An 18,052-nucleotide genomic window follows, 5' to 3' on the forward strand; every position below is an offset into this window, starting at 1 on the left:
GTATAACTATACATTATTATTTCAAAAGGTGATAATTGCCATGCGAAACAGCAAATAGAATAAGATGGACAGCAGTTGTGGGACAAGGTGGTATTTGTGTTTTAATGGAAGTATCACCAAGGTGGTCCCTTTGAGCATAAAATCCAAGATTGTGGCAGAAATTGATCCCAGTTAAGACAGATGGGAATCTTTCGGGCTGAAAACAATAGAAATGAGACTAAACCAAATGTGAACAAGACAGGCAAGGCATTATTGCAACTTTAGCCCAGAGACAGAAAGGAGCGGCAAGACCCAAAGAGGTAATCAGGCTACCCCACTCAACAGAGGAAGCTCCCATTGGTTAATTGCCTACTGCTCAGGCCATGGTTTCAAAGAATGTCCTTCTTTTTGTGTGCAGACATCCTTGCCCGAGGTCTTCAGGCTCACGCTGGTCAGCTCAGCCTAGGAACTGCTGAGCCCCTCCTGACACTGTGATCATCGTTTGCATCTTGGACTTGGGTTTGAATCCTAAAGTCAAGCTAAAGGCATGAGTGCTTGAACTGCTGAAACAAAACCAAGGATGGGGCAGAAGAAACAGATAACACATCTAAGAGGCAACAGCTAGTCTCACAGAATTTTGTCTTGAGTATAACATCACTCTGTGTGTGTGTGTGTGTGTGTGTGTGTGTGTGTGTGTGTGTGTGTGTTCATACATGTGTGTGAGTGCATTTGGAAACCAGAGGTCAACATCGGGTGTTTTCCTCAGTTACTCCCCACCTTATTTTTTAAGACAGGGTTTCTCAGTGAACCTGGAACTCACCAACTGGACTAGACTGGCTGTCCAGCAAGTCCCAGGGATCCACCTATCTCCACCTCCCCCGTACTGTGATTATGGGCCAGAGCCTCTAAGTTCTGGTTTAGGTTTGGAGGAAGAGGTAGATGGTAGAGGAGGGGTGACAGTGGTGTTGTTGGGGTGGTGGCGGGGGTGGTGATGGTGATGGTGGTGATGGTGATGGTGGTGATGGTGGTGGTGGTGATGGTGGTGGTGATGGTGATGGTGGTGGTGGTGGTGGTGATGGTGATGGTGGTGGTGATGGTGATGGTGGTGGTGGTGATGGTGGTGATGGTGGTGGTGGTGGTGGTGGTGGTGGTGGTGATGGTGGTGATGGTGGTGATGGTGGTGGTGATGGTGATGGTGGTGGTGGAGGTGATGGTGGTGGTGGTGATGGTGGTGGTGGTGATGGTGGTGGTGGTGATGGTGGTGGTGGTGATGGTGGTGATGGTGGTGGTGGTAGTGGTGATGGTGGTGGTGGTGGTGATGGTGGTGGTGGTGTTGGGTGGTGGTGGTGGTGGTGTTCGTGGTGATGGTGGTGATGGTGGTGGTGGTGGTGGTGGTGTTGGGTGGTGGTGGTGGTGTTGGGTGGTGGTGGTGTTCGTGGTGATGGTGGTGGTGATGGTGGTGGTGGTGGTGGTGGTGGAGGTGATGGTGATGGTGGTGGTGATGGTGGTGGTGGTGGTGGTGGTGGAGGTGATGGTGATGGTGGTGGTGATGGTGGTGGTGGTGGTGGTGGTGATGGTGGTGGTGGTGATGGTGGTGGTGATGATGGTGGTGGTGGTGGTGGTGATGGTGGTGGGGATGGTGGGGATGGGGGTGGTGGGGGTGGGGGTGGGGGTGATGGTGGGGGTGGTGTTGGGGGGGCTGGTGGTGGTGGTGATGGCGGGAGTGGTGGGGGTGGTGGTGGTGGTGGTGTGCATATGTGAAAGCCAGAAGCCCACGTCAGGTATCTTCCCCAGTCACTCACTACCTTAGTTTTTGAGACAAGGTCTCCCACTGAACCCGGATCTCACCTATTACACCCTTAATTAGACTGACTGGTTAGTGAGCTCTCATCAGTTGCCTCCACACCAAGTGCTAGGGCAATAGATGCACACACCATGTCCAGGGTTTTAAGTGGGTTTGGGGATCCAAACTCAGGTTCTCATGCTTGTGCGGTCACGGACCCATCTCTCCAACCCCAAGACATCGCTTTTAACAGTCAGTGTGTCCGAAAACAGGACCCAAAGGTTAAGACAGTAGATGTGAAAGACCCAGTGCAAAGGGTTTTTTGTTTTGTTTTGTTTTGTTTTGTTTTTTGTTGGTTTTTTTTGGTATTTTTTTTTTTTGGTTTTTCGAGACAGGGTTTCTCTGTATTGTTTTGGAGGCTATCGGTCCAGCCTGGCCTCGAACTCACAGAGATCTGTCTGCCTCTGCCTCCCGAGTGCTGGGATTAAAGGTGTGCGCCACCAACGCCCGGCCTTGTTTTGTTTTTTATCCTATGTTAGTTCCCACCAGATATCTGCAGGTTTCAGAGAAGAGACTGTGTTTTCACTAAAGCAGCCTTCAATTATCAACAAACTAAACCTAGAAACTGTGCTCAGAACCCACAAATCAGAAGTGTTACCTTAAAAACTCATGTTATGGTTCTGCTCAAAGACTGTGTGACATACACGTTGATTCTGGGGTCTTAGTGAGGACATGTTATGGGATGAGGTTTTTTTGTACAATGATTCCCATCTTTGTCTTTGTTTACTCTTTGATCTTGAGATATTTGGGGCCAAATAGAAGTTACAGGCCAGGCATGGTGGTGCATGCCTGCAATCTCGGCATTTGGAATGTAGAGGCAAGAGGACCAGAATCCAGTGTCAGCCTGGACTACATAGGAATCGTGTGTGGCCATCTCAAGCCCCGCTCACTGGTTTTAGTTGTTTTAGTTAGAAAGGACTCCTAGTCTGTAAACAGGCTAGACTATGGCCTGATCATATTCTTATGGGATAGCTGTTAAGGGCTATGGACCACCACAAAGGGACAAAATTAAGGAAAGGAAAGGAGACAAGAGGAAAAAAACAAACCAACCTGTAAGGTGGTCAGGAGCAGCTGAATTTACTATGAAGCAAATAGCCGTGCCCAGAAAAAGGCTTCAGTGAGGGCAAAGGATCCGCTCAGGACCCCCAAGACCAAGTTCTCAGCGTAAAGAGATTTATTTGCTCCAGAGGGGCAGAGGCAGCGAATAAGAGACAAAGACAGGAGATAGAGGATGAGAGAGAAGGGGAAGGGGACGAGGGAGAAGGGGATCTGTCCTGGAGGGCAAAGGACTGCTTCTGGACAGAAGGGAGACAGACATGGCCCATAGGCAAATAACAGTTTATAAATACTGTGCGTAAGATGAGATGTTTAATTTTATTTTTTTTTGAGGCGTTTAATTTTATTGAACATGTCAATTAGGTAAGTCAAAGGGGGGTTTTGATTGCTGGACTTCAATACTTTGATAGCTGGACCTTGGTAGTCAGCCTCAGGAGGAGGAAGTGGCCTTGATGGCAAGCTTTAGGAATGTAATCTAGTGTTTTTTATCGAGGCAGTGGGAATGGGAAAAGGGTGAGACCTTCTGGAACCACGTTTGCCAAGCCCGGGCTGGACAGAGTCCCTTCTTGCGGTGTACGGAACGCTGGACACCCTTTATGGGGACTTCTCTGCGGCGAATGGGCTCCGTACACACCTCTTCCCCTGGCGTCTCACCCAGCCATGGTTGGCCTCATATTTTCGTTTGTTTGGTTTTGGTTTATGTTTTCCTATTTCTTCCACTTTCAGAGTTCTATATATGCTTATATGTGTTTGTGTTCACTTAACTATTCACTTTTACAGTTTGGTAATTCTGGTCTTTTGGTAACCTGTGTCCAGATGGCCACATCCTCCAAAGTTGACTAATTCTTAGAGAACTACTCCACGCGCCTGCCTTCATGTGCACACAGAGGCACCACCCACCCTCCTCCATGGCCTCCTATCTGAGCCACCAGCCATCACCAGGTGTCAGTCCACTAAGGACATCCCAAGAGCCCAAGCTCTGCAGAAACTCATCCTAGCCACCTACACGTACCTCCCTACGACACCGGTCACCCTTTGCTTCCCTCCCTAGCCACCATGAGGGCTCTAGCCCCATCCGGAGCTCCCAGGCTGCCCGCTGCTGAGCCCTGTGGCCTTGTGTGCTGTGGCTGCCACCTGTGTGAGGACCTGAAGGTGTAAAGGAAAGTCCTTCCTTTCTAGTGATCATGTTCACAACTGAGCGTCTGTCTACTCTTTAAAAAGTGAAGCCAGGGAGGCTGAATAAATGTCCCAGTAAGAGCCGGGCGTTGGTGGCGCATGCCTTTAATCCCAGCACTCGGGAGGCAGAGGCAGGCGGATCTCTGTGAGTTCGAGGCCAGCCTAGTCTACAAAGTGAGTTCCAGGACAGCCTCCAAAACCACAGAGAAACCCTGTCTCGAAAAACCAAATAAATAAATAAACAAATAAATAAATGTCCCAGTAAGGTGCTTTTTCACAAGCATAGGGGCCTGGACTCCACACCCAGAATCTGCCTAAACATCCAGGCACGGTAGCAGGCACTCCTAGTCCAAATGCTAGAATGGCAGAGATGAAGGGTCCCTGAGGCATGCTACTCAGAAATCTTAGTCAGATTGATGAGCTCCAAGACAATGAGAGACCCTGTATCAAAAATCAAAGTCGGGACTGAAGAGATGGCTCAACTCTGCTCTTCTAGAGAAACCCAGTTTGGTACCCAGCACCCATATCTGGCAGTTTACAACTATTATGGTGGAAGCTTTGCCCCAGCCCCTGGCAGCCACACACCCAAAGAGTCTGGGATGTTATGGTGGAAATCCCACCCAAGCCACCCAAGCCCCCTTCCCCTATCTCCCTCCAAACCCTGATGGATTTTAGAAAACCTGACAAATGATGACCTCTCCCCCAGAGATGCTCAATACTACTCCCACAGAGTATTTAAATGCCCCCTCCCCAGAAAATAGATGTGTGATTTTCCAGTATCTCTTTCCCGTCTCTTCTCTGGGGGACTAGAAGGCCAAACGGGAGCGTTGTATCCATTAAACGTGGGCTTTTTCTAATTTAGTTTGATTTGCTCTGATTTGGATTGCTGCAGAAACTTTTCAACAACTGTCTGGAATCCAGCTCCAGGGGATCTGACGTTCTCTTCTGGCCTCTGTAGGAGCCCATGTACATGTAGCATGAATTCATACAGACACATAAATACAGATAACTAAAACTAAAATAAGTCATTTTTAAAGTGGACAGCACCTGTAAAACAACACCTAAAGTTCACCTCTGGCCTCTACATGTGCATACACACACAAATCGCACATGCACCCACATACAGGAGTGCATCCACACACATGAAAATGTATATAAACAAAAAGATTAAATTAAAAATTAAGCCTGAGCCCATCAGATGTTGTGGCCAGAGGACATTGACCAGCTTTATTTAAAGCAGAGGCCTGGGGAAGAGGTGTAGACTCTGGGCCCTGCCTTTTCCTTTCTTGACACTGTTCTGGCCAAGGTGGAGAGAGCAGTGAGGACCCCCAACTCCTGATCCTGCAGCGCTCCTTCTGCCCTAGGAGTCTCTGGGTAACTCACAGGCTTCTGTAGAGCAGAAAGAGATGAGGACTAGAAAGGCAGTGGCCAGTGGCCACCTTCCAGAGAACTTGCAAAGCTTGGGGTGGGAGTAAGGGACAGCCCTTTTCATTACCAGCATGGGGAGGCTTCTTCGTCTTGGCCGTTTGCCCCATTTTGCTCCTCATAAACTCCTTGAAGATCTTCAGAGACTCTACGTTTGTATTCAGGGTGCGGCCTGCGGGCAGATGGGGCCGGGGTGAGTGGTAGGAAGGCAGGGTCTCCAGACTCACAGGAGGAACCTCACTCCGGGCTGGAAGCAGGCAGCTCTTCCCACGAGCCCCAAGCATTGTGGTGACTGGAGATGCTGTCCTAAGAGTACCCAGGTACAGCATCTATCTCCCTAGCCCAGACCCGGGAAGGACAGCCAGGAGGAAGCTCTCAGGCAGGAATCGCTCTGCCTCTGACTGGAAGGCCAGTCTCTAGACTGAAGGAGCATGCTGTGGCACTGAAACCCCCATGATGGCTCCCTTCTAAGTCTCCAGCCTCCAAGTCCTGGTGAGCAGGGGACAGATGTAGAGTTCTCTGCACAGCACTCTTCCTGGGTTCAGGGATGCCCTGCCCCACCCTGTGCCAGCCCCTCCAAGACAGAAGCCCTGAGCTACATGACTGCAGGAGCATCAGGTGAGAAGACAAAGAGCCACACCGTAAGCCATTCCTTTTCCCGAGTCAGGTCCCAGCCCCTCCTAGTGGAACCCCGTCTTCTGAGCCATAAGAGCCCATCTCCCATCCAAGAAAGGTTTATCATGCAGAGTGATATCCTCAGCTCCCCCAGGGCCTCCTGGCAGATCCTTGGTCCAGGCCTCTCCCCTGGGATACTATGTCTCAGAGGCTGTACCCTGAGTCCCTCCTGACCAGAGTTATCTGCATCACCCCCAAATCCACAACCTACAGTCCTTTCCATAATCTGAAGGCAGGGCCAGTGGACAATGCGTCTGTCCTTATCTCCCTGACCAATGACAAGACGCAGCACAAGTCATTTTGGGACCTGTGGGCACAAAGCCTCCATGAGGTTAAGGCCAAGGGTGGTAAGATGACAAGTAGGATTAGGGGGATGAGCAAAGAACGCTAGACTAGAACTAGAGAGGCAGCCCTGTGGAGTTACGTCAGGAAGGGTCCAGGGCACAGCACTGGAGAACACTGGCAGAGTGTGGTGAGAGCCGGAGGGTTCAGAAACGACATGTGGCTCTCAAGAGGTGGGTCAGGGGTGCAGGAGGCAACACGGTACTGGACGGATCAAAGTGGACCAAAGACTAAGTCACAGTGATTGATCATGTGAGAGCTGAAAATGATGTGACCAAGAGTTTACAACCCACCACACCAAGTCCAGGAAGTGCAGGAGTGCCTTCCGGTGAGGGAAGGGAATGAAGCAACCTGGGCAGGAAGACATGGACCTGTGCCCAGGAGTCCATGCTCAAACACAGAAGGATCTGCAACGCACCCATGAGCATCATGATCTGGTAGTACCGATAGTTCATTTTGCCCCTGAAGTAGGCAATGGCGAAGTTCTTCCCAGGCAGGAAGTGGATGTAGATGAGGTGTCTCCACCCTGTGGGCACCATAGTCGTGTGACCAGCAGGCCTCCCTTTGAGCCTTTACTGAAATAAGAATTGGAGTCCAGCTACTTACAGGTAAGGAATGTGCCAAGGTCCTCTCCCTCATACAGGGTCAGCTTGAACGGAATGCAGCCAATGGGTTTCCTAGAACGCAGGATCCAAGCATGGCTTTCCCCAGGGCACCCATGGTTTTTCCTTACTCCTAATCCTGGAGCCCATGCTGGCTTCTCCAGAAACAAGAAACGCTGTGCTAGGAAACTCCCCGTATTGTACCCAGCACTGGTGCAAAACACAGCAGGTGAGACCCCCTAAGACCGTGAACTCAGTTCAGTGTCCTGAAAGCATCGTTCCTATGGTTACACAGAAGGATGCCATATTCCCTGAGTGACTAGCTGAGGTCAGGCAGCGTGTGCATAGCAGGGGTTGGGATTGTTTGGCAGCGGCAGAAAGGGCTGCCTCCACAGAAACTACTCACGTCAGGTTCATCCTGAACTCCAGCTCCTCAAAATGGTTTCTTTCGAAAGTGAAGGGAGGCAGCGGGTCTCTCCATTTCCACTCAGGAATAGGCATGTCTCCTGCCCAGCGCTTTATGTACCACTTCCCTAAAAGCTGGAGTAGGAGGCCACCAGTACACACACAGTTGCAGGGAGAGATGGAGCAGGAAAAGGGCCAGAGGCAGGAGAATGTGGTAGGATCTCAGTGCGGGATGGAGGGGTCTGAGATGCTGGACTGGCAGGAGTCCTGATCATGGCTGTCCCTCTCCATCATCACTAGATAGGCAGGCAGGGCAGATGCCTCCTGGAGGACACACCTCCTGGGATGAGCTCTGACCAGGGTCCCTGAACAGCCACTCAGAGGGGTTTGAGAAATGTGATCTGGAGAACAGAGTTGACCTTTCATTTCAGAGTGCTGATCAGGAGGACAGGGCAGAGGGGGCGTGGCTGAGGAGACGGCCAGAGACAAACATGACTACACCAACTGAGCATGGACTGCCTCACTGTCTAGAGTCAAATCGCTAAGGTGTGACAATCCCCAAGACCCCTGGCCCGGATTCCTTCCCCAGCTTGTACTGCCTCCTCTAAGAAATGGACTGATCAGTGTTCTCCTGAAATCAGTCAGCTGCCTCCACAGATACACAAGACACAGGGAACCTTGAAATGGATGAAAACATGGAGTCAACTTACTGGAAAAATATGAAGTTTCTCTAAAGTCCACAAATTGGGAGGAAGGGAGCCTATTCTTGGATATCAACACTGGCTATAGCCAGGACAGGGACCATTTAGCAGGACCCCATAAACATTCTCTTAGCTTCTAAACAGCCACTTGAGAAGAAAGGCATGACCATGGCCTCGGATGCACGCTCAAGCTCCACTCTCGCCACAAAAGGTCCCACCGAGGCCATAAGAGGGTACTTCTTCAACACCGCCTGTGGCTCCCAGCAGTAAGCCTGAGACTCACCCAGGCCAAGGTCTGTCTTTGGAAGCCAGTTCCTGCCCTCAGACCTCCCTCCCCAGGGCCATCACCTGCTCAGCACGGGCAGGAGTCAGAGGAGGCATCATGGCTCCAGCCACAAATAGCAGACCCAGTCCCACAGTGAACGCCAGCAGCTGCATGGTCCCAGCTCAGCTCTGTGCTCCTAGCCTTGCTGCTGCCGCCACTGCTGCTGCCGCCACTGCTGCTGCCGCCACTGCTGCTGCCGCCACTGCTGCTCCAGCTGCTTGTCATAGAGAGTGGCTTGCTCTGGAAGCACAATCCTGCCTCACACACACACACACACACACACACACACACCAAAGTCATTGTCCACCCCACTCTGTCCAGGAGACTGCAGTTTTGTTTGGATGGATGTGAATGGAGGAGCTAATTTGTGGAATTAACCTCGTGACTGACTGCCTTTGGCACTTCTGAGGACCCTTGTCCAGTGAGAATGTTCTCAGAGTGGGAAGTGCCCCACCTAGGAATCTGGAGCCAAGAGCATGACACAAGGGCCCCTTGTGCTCCCACCCTCCCCGGGAGCCAGGGTCAGCCCTGGTGCCGAAGGACAACCCACAGCTGCTTGTCTGTGTCCGGGCCTCGGTTCCCACCCTGAGTGAAGTCTCCCCGCCTCCTGCTTCCTCCTGAGGTGGGAGAGAAACAGAAGGAGAAGGAAGAGACAACAGGAAGAGAAAGCAGGCACTCTGCAGGGACCTGGCTGGAGTCTGCACAGAGCTGGACCCTCACAGACAACGTTATTGGCCATGCTTGTACTGTGAATGCAGTATGAATGATTAGCTGAAGTTCCTAGATGTGATGTGGTGGTTAATGTCCATTGTCAGCCTGATGAGATCTAGAATTACCTGACAGACGGGCTGCTATGTGAGACTTTTCTCTATTCATCCCAAGTCAGGAACCAACAATAGACCAAAGAGTGATCAGACCAGAGTCCAAATACATGACTCTGCAGGAAAATTTAGATGTTAGTAATTTTCCACTCCAAACATACAGTTTGGGTGTGTTGGGTAGCTTACCAGATTTGGGGAGGAGGAAAGTTAGACTAGCCTGCATCAGCAGGAGACTCATGTTTTTCTGTTCATTTGTAGTTGGGCCTAAGGTGACTCAAGGCGTCTTCGAATGTAGTCAGCTTTTATTTATTTATTTATTTATTTATTTATTTATTTATTTATTGTTTTGTCTTTGTTGTTGTTGCTATTGTTGTTGTTGTTTTGAGACAAGGTTTCTCTGTGTAGCCCTGGCTGTCCTGGAACTCACTCTGTATCCAGGCTGGCCTCAAACTCACAGAGACTTCCCCTTGCCTCTGCCTCCTGAGTGCTGAGATTAAAGGCGGGCTCCACACTGCCCTGCCAGGTTTTATGTCTAACACAGGGAGAAAGGTAGAAATAACGGAACCAGAGGTAACTCTACACAGGGTGTAAGGAATGTAGTCATCACACTTGTTCTTCAGATTCGGATTCGGCAGGACCAAAAAAAGCAAGACAAGCAAGGAAGCAGGGTCCTTCAGCCCTCCAGCACCTCCTACTGTCAACACCTCGCCACAGCAGCTAAGGGGAGATGACAGTTCAAACCTGGACAATTTACTCCTAGGGTTCCCATCCCTGTGTCAAGGCAAGGTGCAGAATTCCCTACCCAGACCCACTCTGCACTCAGGGAGGTCCTGCCTCACAGTGCCACGGGTCCTCTGGGAAAGGACCACACAGGGGAAGAGGAAGTTCTTCTCTGTGATTCTAGTCCCTCTTGAACAGAGCCAATTCCCAGATTGGCCCATGGGTATGCTCACCCAAGGTTTGGCCCAGTGCTCTGAGGTCCTCCTTTCTCTACGAAGCTTGTCCACTGCAGGGGCTTCTTAAGCGGCTCCAGCTGTCCAAGGCCACGCCCCCAAAGGACCCTCATTCCCAGGTCAAACAGCGTCCTTCCCTCATAGCCTCCTGCTTTCGCTGGGATTGGGCAGATATTCTCAGGAGCTGCTGAGCGTCCTCTGAATGTAGCCTGGCTGTGCCCAGAAGAAAGGCTACCGTGTGTGAGTTTGTGGGAACTTCTGTGGAGATGTCAATGTCTCATCTTGTATAACCAGGGCTGAGCCACATACATGCTCGGGTCCTATATTTTCTGAATTCTTGGAGTGCTTGTCTCTAGGTCTCTCCGACTGTGGAGGGCCTCACCCCACACAGTTAGTTTCTAGAGCTAGTAAATACCTCGCTTGCAAGGCCCGCCTTCACGCCTAAGCCACCATCCTTCACCAGGTGCCCAGATCACTAGGGACACCCTGAGGTCCCAAGCTCTGCAGTGACTTACATTAACCAACCTACCCCTGCCTCCCTGCTCCTCAGCCACTAACTGCCCCTCAGGCTCTGCCCCCATCCCTCTCTCCACCGGCCCAGCTTGTCCCCTGCTGTGGCCCTGTGTGCTGTGGTATGGCACCTGTTTGGGGACCTGTGGCTGTAAACAAAAGCCCTTCCCTTCCTGACGACCACAGTCGTGTTTGCGCATCTGCCCACACCTGATTAACGCAGCATCCGGGCCCACTGGACCCTTGAGACACGTGACCAGGGGATATCCGCCAGCTTTATTGAGCGAAGGTTCTTGAGGGAGGTACAGATGCCGGGCCCTGCGCTCTTTGACACTGAGTCCTGCCTGCCGGAGCAGAGGTCAGCCAGGCTCCCAGCTCCACTTCCTCGTGGGATCTGCTGCACTCCCTCTGCACTAGGAATCTTGGACCAACTCACAGGCTTCTGTAGACCCGAGACGGACAAAGGGCAGGTCAGATTTAGGTGAGCAGTGAGAAAAACCAGGCTGTTCATGTGGTCACCATTTTAGAGAAGAAATGTCCAGAGCCCAGCCCAGACAAAAGGGAAGTGAGAAGACCTCTTCTTACCGACATGGGGAGGGGTAATGATCTCTCCTGTCTTTGGGATTTTAGTCTCCACAAATTCCTTGAAGATCCTCACAGCATCTAGGTCTGCTTCCAGGGTGCGGCCTACGGGGCAGATGGGGTGAGGGTGAGTGGTAAGGAGGCATTGCCTCCAAATCCACACAGAGAGGAGGGGAGGAGCCTCACTCTAGGCTGGAAGCAGGCAGCTGGTCCTAAGAGCTACTCTCCCACCCCAGACCTGAGGGGGAGCCTTCAGGGTGAATGGCCTGCCTCTGACTGGAAGGCCAGTCTCTTGACTGAAGGAGCATGCTGTGGGACTGTAACCCTCATGATTGCTCCCTTCTAAGTCTCCAGCCTCCAAGTTCTGGTGAGCAGGGGACAGATGTAGAGTTCTCTGCACAGCACTCTTCCTGGGTTCAAGGATGCCCTGCCCCACCCTGTGCCAGCCCCTCCAGGACAGAAGCCCTGAGCTTCACGACTGCAGGAGCATCAGGTGAGAAGACAAAGAAGGGGTTCAGTGCTCAGTTTGTCCTAGGCCCATCCCCTGCCCCATAAAGGCTCATCCTGCAGTGGGAGGGTCCCTGTATGTCCTCGGCTCGTCTGGGGCCCCTAGGGCGTCCTTGGCACAGGCCTCTCCTCTGGGTACTGTATCTTACATGCTGTACCCAGGGTTCCTCCTGACAGGACATATACACATCACTCTAAAGTCCAGCCCAAGGCAATTTCCCATCCCAGCTTCACTAAAACCCTGCTTGCTGTGGAGGTTTGTGCCTCCAGTGATATCATGATGGCCGCATAGAGGAAAGAAAGGGCACGAGAAATTCTGTCTACGAGAGTAGTAAGCAGTGACCTGAGGATACCAAGGAGTGTTTAGGCAGCTCCGAGGCTCCTGAAATTCTCGTCTATGAACCAAAGGTCAGGGTGCTTTGGCCCCTGCTACAGCCTAAGACCCTGCAGGGGCCACTTTAAGGGCCTTTTATGCCCAGAGCCTCCAACTGGTGGGGCCAGCATGGGAGGGAAGAGTGGGTAAGCAGAGAACACAGAGAGACAAGGAGGCAGCCCAGGGCCACGCCGTGTTAAGAAGGACCATGGCGCAGAGCTGCTGGCAGAGGTGACAAGTGTGGTGAAGGAGGGTGAGCACATTGCTCTGTGTGGACAGTGTTGGCAGTAGGGGTCACGTCTCCACCTGGCACTGCTGACCCTGTAAAAGAACACTTTCCTTGGGTGGGCATCCTATGCCCGGCAGGGTGTTGGGTTGGATCCCTACATACATTTTCTGAATACTGCAATCCCTCCCACCACGACAACTGCACGTGCTGCCCAGTGTCCCCGGCGACAAACGGGCAGCAATCAGACCCTTGTTCAGAGCAGAGCCACACAAAGGCTAACCGTGGGGAAGGGAGTAGCCAGGAGCTGGCTGGGTCCCCAGTAGATGTGACTCCTGATACTAGGATTGGTCTTATGAGAACTGAAGATTCAAAAAAAAATGGGCCAAGTGCTTACAAATCCCATTCCTGATGAGTTCAGGAAGTGTATGAATGGCTCCCCAGGAGAAGAAGCTGGGCAGCAAGAGTTGGTGCTCAAACACAGAAGGATCTGGAACGCACCCATGAGCATCATGATCTGGTAGTACCGATAGTTCATTTTGCCCCTGAAGTAGGCAATGGCGAAGTTCTTCCCAGGCAGGAAGTGGATGTAGATGAGGTGTCTCCACCCTGTGGGCAACACAATCGTGTGACCAGCAGGTCTCCCTTTGAGCCTTTACTGAAATAAGAATTGGAGCCCAGCTACTTACAGGTAAGGAATGTGCCAAGTTCCTCTCCCTCATATAGAGGCAGCTTGAATGGAATGCAGCCAATGGGTTTCCTAGAATGCAGGATCCAAGCATGGTTTTCCCCAGGGCACCCGTAGTTTTTCCCGACTTCCAATCATCGGGCCAGAGTCATGAGGTCACCTCCTACCACCTCCTAATGCATGACACCTCCAACAAGCCAGGACTCTTCAGCTCTGTGACAGAGACTCCAAGAGACACACGTTCAGGTGTCCAAAGCCCTGGAGCCTATTGCTACCAAGGGATACTGAGGATTGATAACACAGAGTCCCTATGACAGGCACAGAGGCTGGTCAGGGAAACACAGGCACCAGCAAGACCTCATGAAGCCCACGCTGGTTTCTCTGGAGGCATCCAACAGCGGCTATCTCAACCCAATGGGCAAGGCCTAGAATACAACAGGTTGGTTCCCTGAGCCTCCTGGATTCAGCCTAGTTTCAACATGAAAATCATTCTCTTGGTTATGGGGTTTGTCTGTCAGCTTTCTAAGACAATGCAAGAAGATTTCATAGTGATGTGTAGTGGAGCTAGCTTTAGTCAGGAAGTGTGTGGGAAGGGGGGCCCTGGAGTCAGACAACACCAAAGACCAGAGTCTGCCGCCAAGCTACTTACGTGAGGTTCATCCTGAACTCCAGATCACCGAGACTGTTTCTTTCAAACGCGAAAGGAGGCAGTGGGTCACTCCACTTCCATGAAGGAATAGGCATGTTTCCTGCCCAACTCCTTATGTGCCACTTTCCTAGAATCTGAAGAGGAGAGCCGTTTGTGCGAAGGTGACAATGTCGGAAGCCAAGGTCCTGAGCTGGAGCTAAAGTGGGAACAGAGCTTGGCTAGGGTCTCAGTGCAGGCTGCAAGGGCCTGAGGCATTGGATGATCAGAAGGATTCCTGGTCATGACCTTCCCTCTCCGTCATCAACGGAGCCAAGCAGGCCTGAAGCGTGGCCTCCTAGGAGGGACCCAGACCAGACCACACACAGATACCCAGTGGATGCTGAGGAGAGTCATCCGAAGGAGCAGGTCAACCCTTATTTAAAGAGGATGAACTAGAAGGGCAGGGAAGGGACCAGAGTGGACTGAGCTTCGGAGTTGCCTAGTTACAGGTGACAGTACAACAGTGCTCTCACCGTGTGTGGGCTGCTGCCGCAGTCTCACACACACACACACACACACACCGCCAGGGTGTGGCCAGCCCCAAAGGGCAGCCCCTGTCTTTCTCCTGTGGTTGCCAGCCTTCTAAGGACTGAATCCATCAAGTGTCTCCTAAACCCGGTCAACAGTAGTGCTGACCCCATCAGCATTAGCACAGATGCCCGCCAGCCTCAGCACCAGTTGCCACCATGTTTCCAGCTCATGGGGCCCACACACTTTTTTGCATCATTTGTGGCCTGTGGCCAGGACTTCAGGGCCTGAGTGAAACCTGAGGTGACTGGATCCTGTTCCTTTGTGAGGGAACAGGAAGGATCCAAGCAGGGGTTTGGAGAGGAACTGACAGAGAGTGGGGTCCTGAGAAGCAGGAGGCAAAGAGTGTGACTCAGAGTTGACCAGCTCCTGAAAGCTGAACAAACTTGAAGTCACTGTGAGACCGCATGGGGTCAGGATGGAGGGCCCAATAACTGGACTAGAGGGATCTGGGAGCTGCGGCCAGGCACACTACCCATCAGTAACAGGGCCTGGAAGGGTGGCCGGCCATCTCCAAGGCTTAGTCTTCTCATAAAGACACTCCAACATTGTACAGTTTTCTTTGAAAACTAGCCAGGCATGGTGGTTCACGCCTTTGATCCCAGCACTCGGGAGGCAGAAACAGACCTAAGCCAATCTGGTTTACAAAGTGAGTTCCAGGACAGCCAGTACTATTACACGGTAAAATCTTGTCTCAAAAAAAAAATCTTGAAAAATCTCTGGCTTTATACAGTTAGCCAATTATGAGCCTGTCCTTGGGAATAGAAATTCTGAATTAAACCTATCTGGTGAAAAGGAAGACACTTTTCTCCGGCCCACAAGCTGAGAGGGAAGATGTGGGTCTGTGGGTGTCTGTGTTGGCCACACAGGCCAGTACTGTCTGGCAAAATCTCTGTAAGCCTTCCCTCAGCCTCTGGGTACTCCTCAAGTGGGAGAGAGCATGATGCTACTAGCTAGTATGCCTTCCCAAGCCCCCACCACCACACAGCCCACAAACCCCGCCAAGAAGGAAAGCAGGGCTATACTTTGGCAGCCACCTGAGACTCACCCAGGCCAAGGTCTGTCTTTGGAAGCCAGTTCCTGCCCTCAGTCCTCCCTCCCCAGGGCCATCACCTGCTCAGCACGGGCAGGAGTCAGAGGAGGCATCATGGCTCCAGCCACAAATAGCAGACCCAGTCCCACAGTGAACGCCAGCAGCTGCATGGTCCCAGCTCAGCTCTGTGCTCCTAGCCTTGCTGCTGCCGCCACTGCTGCTGCTGCCACTGCTGCTGCCGCCACTGCTGCTCCAGCTGCTTGTCATAGAGAGTGGCTTGCTCTGGAAGCACAATCCTGCCTCACACACACACCCACACACACACACACACACACACACACACACACACACACACCAAAGTCATTGTCCACCCCACTCTGTCCAGGAGACTGCAGTTTTGTTTGGATGGATGTGAATGGAGGAGCTAATTTGTGGAATTAACCTCGTGACTGCCTTTGGCACTTCTGAGGACCCTTGTCCAGTGAGAATGTTCTCAGAGTGGGAAGTGCCCCACCTAGGAATCTGGAGCCAAGAGCATGACACAAGGGCCCCTTGTGCTCCCACCCTCCCCGGGAGCCAGGGTCAGCCCTGGTGCCGAAGGACAACCCACAGCTGCTTGTCTGTGTCCGGGCCTCGGTTCCCACCCTGAGTGAAGTCTCCCTGCCTCCTGCTTCCTCCTGAGGTGGGAGAGAAACAGAAGGAGAAGGAAGAGACAACAGGAAGAGAAAGGAGGCACTCTGCAGGGACCTGGTTGGAGTCTGCACAGAGCTGGACCCTCACAGACAACGTTACTGGCCATGCTTACAGTTAAAATACACCCTCACCTCCTGTGGTTATGGCAAGAATTCCTTTGGCCTTTTTGACTGACGTTTTTGTCTCCTCAGGTTGTAACCTTGTAGTGTACACTTAATGTTGCCTATATATTCAATTACTAAAGAGTTAGTTGTATAAAACAAATGTGCCAAAAATATTTTTTGCTTCATCTTTTTTTAAGAGTTATTTTTATTTATGTGAGTGTGCCATGTGTTTGGGTATCCATGGAAGCCAGGGGGGCACCATGTGGGTGTTTGGAAGTGAACCCAGGTCCTCTGAAGAGCGGCTCTTAGCTGCTGAGCCATCTGGGTAATCTTGATTGTCAACTGCTGAGACTTGGAATCAAGGAAGCAAACTTGGGTGTAGTGGTATCTCGGCTTGCCAGTGAACTTGTAGTCATGGCCACACCCTTTGGGCTTGGTTTCAGGTGCGGATGGGACCCCTTTAAGGTAGAGGAGCAGCGTGCCCAAAGGGTGTGGCCACTACTACAAGTTCACTGGCAAGCCGAGATGCCACTACACGTGGGGGCAGTTCCTAGATTGTGCTGACTGAGGTGGGAAAACCTACCCTGAGTGTGGGTACCTGAAGTCCCATGGCCTGAGGTCCGGGACTGAATACAAAAAGCCAGGCGCACTGAGCACCAGCGTCCATCTCTCTCTGCTCCTCCACTGTGGATGCAAAGTAGCCAGCTGCTTCAAGCTTCTGTGGCGTCAATTTCCCTGCCACAGTGAGTTGCAGCCTCAAACTGCGAACCAAATGCTTTCTCCCTTAATTTGCTTTTGTTGGGGTATTTTATCACAGCAACAGAAAAGGAAACCGAGATGAATATACCAAGACAAAAAAGGATTGGTAACAAGAAGTGAGGCCACCATAAGAACACGGGCTGCTCTTCAGTGAGCCAGGTTGGATTTCCAGCTCAAACATGACAGCTCACAACCATCTGCAACACCAGTTTCAGGGGATCTGATGTCCTCTTCTGGCCTCTGTGGACACCAGGCACACACGTGATACACAAACAAACATCCAGGTGAAATATTCATACACATATAAAAAATAAAAATTTAGCCGGGCGTTGGTGGCGCACGCCTTTAATCCCAACACTTGGGAGGCAGAGGCAGGCAGATCTCTGTGAGTTCGAGGCCAGGCTAGACCGACAGCCTCCAAAACAGAGAAACCCTGTCTCGTAAAAAAACCAAAAAATAAAATAAAATAAAAATTTAAAAAGGAAGTGAGATCATAGCTGTGCTAATCATGTTTCTTAGGCCTTTGGAACTTGTTTGCAGCAAGAATGTATCAAAGTTTAGAACCTTGGGCCAAAAAGCCTTTAAATACTGGAAGCAGAGTTTAATGGGTCATTCTGACAGGCACTCAGAGGACAAGAATGCAGAGAGAACATTACAGTAGACATCAGAGACCTCACATCATGGCGTTTCAGAGGTGAGCAAGGATTCTATAAGGAACTGGGTTTCTGCCCTGCAGAGCCAGGATTTCACCCTAGATCCTGAGACCCATGGGGCGCACTGAAGGAGGCTGCATCCAGCTGCTTCAGGGGTGATCCTGAGCTCTGCAGGTCTGTGAGCCTCTTTATTCCTAGTGCCCAGAGAGTCAGGTCCCTGAATAAGGAGAGGACAAAGCCCAGGACTACCCCTTCCTCACTTCCACCCAGGCAAGGCAGAGATGGCTTCTGGTCTGAGGGTGCAGTCCCTAGAATCCAGGACCCCAGCCACAAAGAGAACTTGGTGGGGACAGAGGTTAGCAAGGACCCTGAAACCAGCTGCAGACACAGGGCCCTGGTCCTGCT

General features: G+C 51.6%; 2 protein-coding genes across 4 annotated transcripts; both read right to left on the reverse strand.

Moving 5' to 3' along the window:
* Positions 1-5,253: 5,253 nt before the first annotated feature.
* Positions 5,254-9,740, reverse strand: LOC121140325 (lipocalin-1-like). The gene is made up of 6 exons (XM_040745197.1): positions 8,553-9,740; positions 7,505-7,638; positions 7,103-7,173; positions 6,915-7,022; positions 5,550-5,651; positions 5,254-5,443 (listed from the first exon to the last, which is right to left on the reverse strand). Exons 1-6 carry the CDS (start codon positions 8,640-8,642, stop codon positions 5,415-5,417), a joined length of 534 nt encoding a protein of 177 aa, XP_040601131.1. The 5' UTR covers positions 8,643-9,740; the 3' UTR covers positions 5,254-5,414.
* A 1,330-nt stretch (positions 9,741-11,070) lies between these two features.
* Positions 11,071-15,840, reverse strand: LOC110343472 (lipocalin-1). Of its 3 annotated transcripts, none has more exons than XM_021235084.2 (6): positions 15,519-15,792; positions 13,839-13,972; positions 13,191-13,261; positions 13,003-13,110; positions 11,399-11,500; positions 11,071-11,255 (listed from the first exon to the last, which is right to left on the reverse strand). In XM_021235084.2, the coding sequence occupies exons 1-6, from the start codon at positions 15,606-15,608 to the stop codon at positions 11,227-11,229; spliced, it is 534 nt and encodes a 177-aa protein (XP_021090743.1). In that variant the 5' UTR covers positions 15,609-15,792; the 3' UTR covers positions 11,071-11,226. The 3 variants fall into 3 exon arrangements, 2 of the variants coding, with proteins under 2 accessions (XP_021090743.1, XP_040601130.1); XR_005877102.1 differs by having other exon boundaries at positions 11,219-11,255; positions 12,899-13,110; positions 15,519-15,840; XM_040745196.1 differs by lacking the exon at positions 13,191-13,261 and having other exon boundaries at positions 12,899-13,110; positions 15,519-15,837.
* Between the last annotated feature and the right edge of the window lie 2,212 nt (positions 15,841-18,052).

This window comes from Mesocricetus auratus, unplaced genomic scaffold (genome assembly GCF_017639785.1).
Source record: "Mesocricetus auratus isolate SY011 unplaced genomic scaffold, BCM_Maur_2.0 Super-Scaffold_100004, whole genome shotgun sequence".
NCBI classification, from domain to species: Eukaryota; Metazoa; Chordata; class Mammalia; order Rodentia; family Cricetidae; genus Mesocricetus; species Mesocricetus auratus.